The sequence below is a fragment of the Aplysia californica genome, unplaced genomic scaffold (genome assembly GCF_000002075.1).
Source record: "Aplysia californica isolate F4 #8 unplaced genomic scaffold, AplCal3.0 scaffold00921, whole genome shotgun sequence".
NCBI classification, from domain to species: domain Eukaryota; kingdom Metazoa; phylum Mollusca; class Gastropoda; order Aplysiida; family Aplysiidae; genus Aplysia; species Aplysia californica.
The window spans coordinates 161,249-162,503 of NW_004798191.1; the positions used below are offsets into that span (position 1 = coordinate 161,249).

General features: G+C 47.3%; 1 protein-coding gene across 1 annotated transcript in view; it reads left to right on the forward strand.

Annotated features, from left to right (window-relative positions):
- Nucleotides 1–584: 584 nt before the first annotated feature.
- Nucleotides 585–1,255, forward strand: part of LOC101858222 — a gene marked incomplete at its 5' end in the record, with an annotated part of 2,668 nt that continues 1,997 nt past the window's right edge. The window contains 1 exon segment of the mRNA XM_005110633.2: nt 585–1,023. Within this exon segment, the coding sequence (XP_005110690.2) occupies nt 585–1,023 (439 nt within the window).

Genomic DNA, 1,255 nt, shown 5'->3' on the forward strand with positions numbered 1-1,255 from the left:
TGTAAAGTGCCTTTCCCAAGGACACAACGTCGGGCCCCTGACGGGATTCGAACCCGCGAACTTACGGTTGCGAGTCCGAGGGCCTAGCCACTAGGCCACCGACGCCAAATTCAAATTCAAATTTTTGACGTCAAATTTCTCTAAGCTAGGTAAATCTACTGAGCAGATAGAACTTGGTAATTCTGGGGTCGCGATATATATACATATTTCAAGGAGTACTGTATCTGTATAGTACTCCCTGACATATTTATATACATAGATGCGTACAGCGACGACTTGTACACTCAGATGTTTTACGGCCCCATTCAAACAATTTGAATGACCTTATGCAGTTGCGAGCGCCGTAAAACCCTCTACTATAAAAAAAAAAAAACACACCAAAAAACCATTTGAGTCACTACGCAGTGGAATCGGGCGCTCGTCAATTTTGTGTACTTAGAGTTATTCAATAGTTATTGATATCATCATAAGGCTTGTTCATTTGTCTTGCTTTCTATGAGAAAAAATACCCGTCTGCGCAAAGACACAGGAGGCTAAACTTTACTTTTACATGTACCATTATTACCCTCATACTTTCTTCTCAGCATCCAACCTACCACCGTCACCCAGACGACCACAGTGATGGAAGCGTCCCCTGTCAGCTGCTCCCCAAGGTCAACCAGTCGCGTGACCCCGTGCCCGAGGTCACATACGGTGACCTTGACCTCGTCTTACCCCGTCATACACAGTGTGACCGACTGCACTTTGACCTCCTGTCTGATCACTCCATCCTGCTCCAGTTTTCCGCTAAACAGTGACCTCCCCGTGCTGACAACGACGGAAACTACCACCGAAACAACCACTGAAACAGCAACGACGACAGCAACAGCAACAGCGACAACCGTTACGATGCTGGAGTCGAGCTGTTCGGTCGCAGCTGACATGATCGAGGCCACGCCAGTGCTGGAAGCGTCTCTAGAGACGGTTGCCTGGACTTCCGCTGTATTTGAGGAGTCTGGATTACTGGCGACCTCCAGCGACATAGTACGTTTGTATGTTTTAAATGCAATAATAACAGCAACAGCAGCAACCGCCTTAGCAGCAGCAACAGCAACAACAACAATAACAACAATAGCGGTAACAAACACAACAGTAGCAACAACAATTGGGTCATTGTCGACCCTCAGCCAACAGTAGCAACAACAATTGGGTCATTGTCGACCCTCAGCCAACAGTAGCAACAACAATTGGGTCATTGTCGACCCTCAGCCAACAG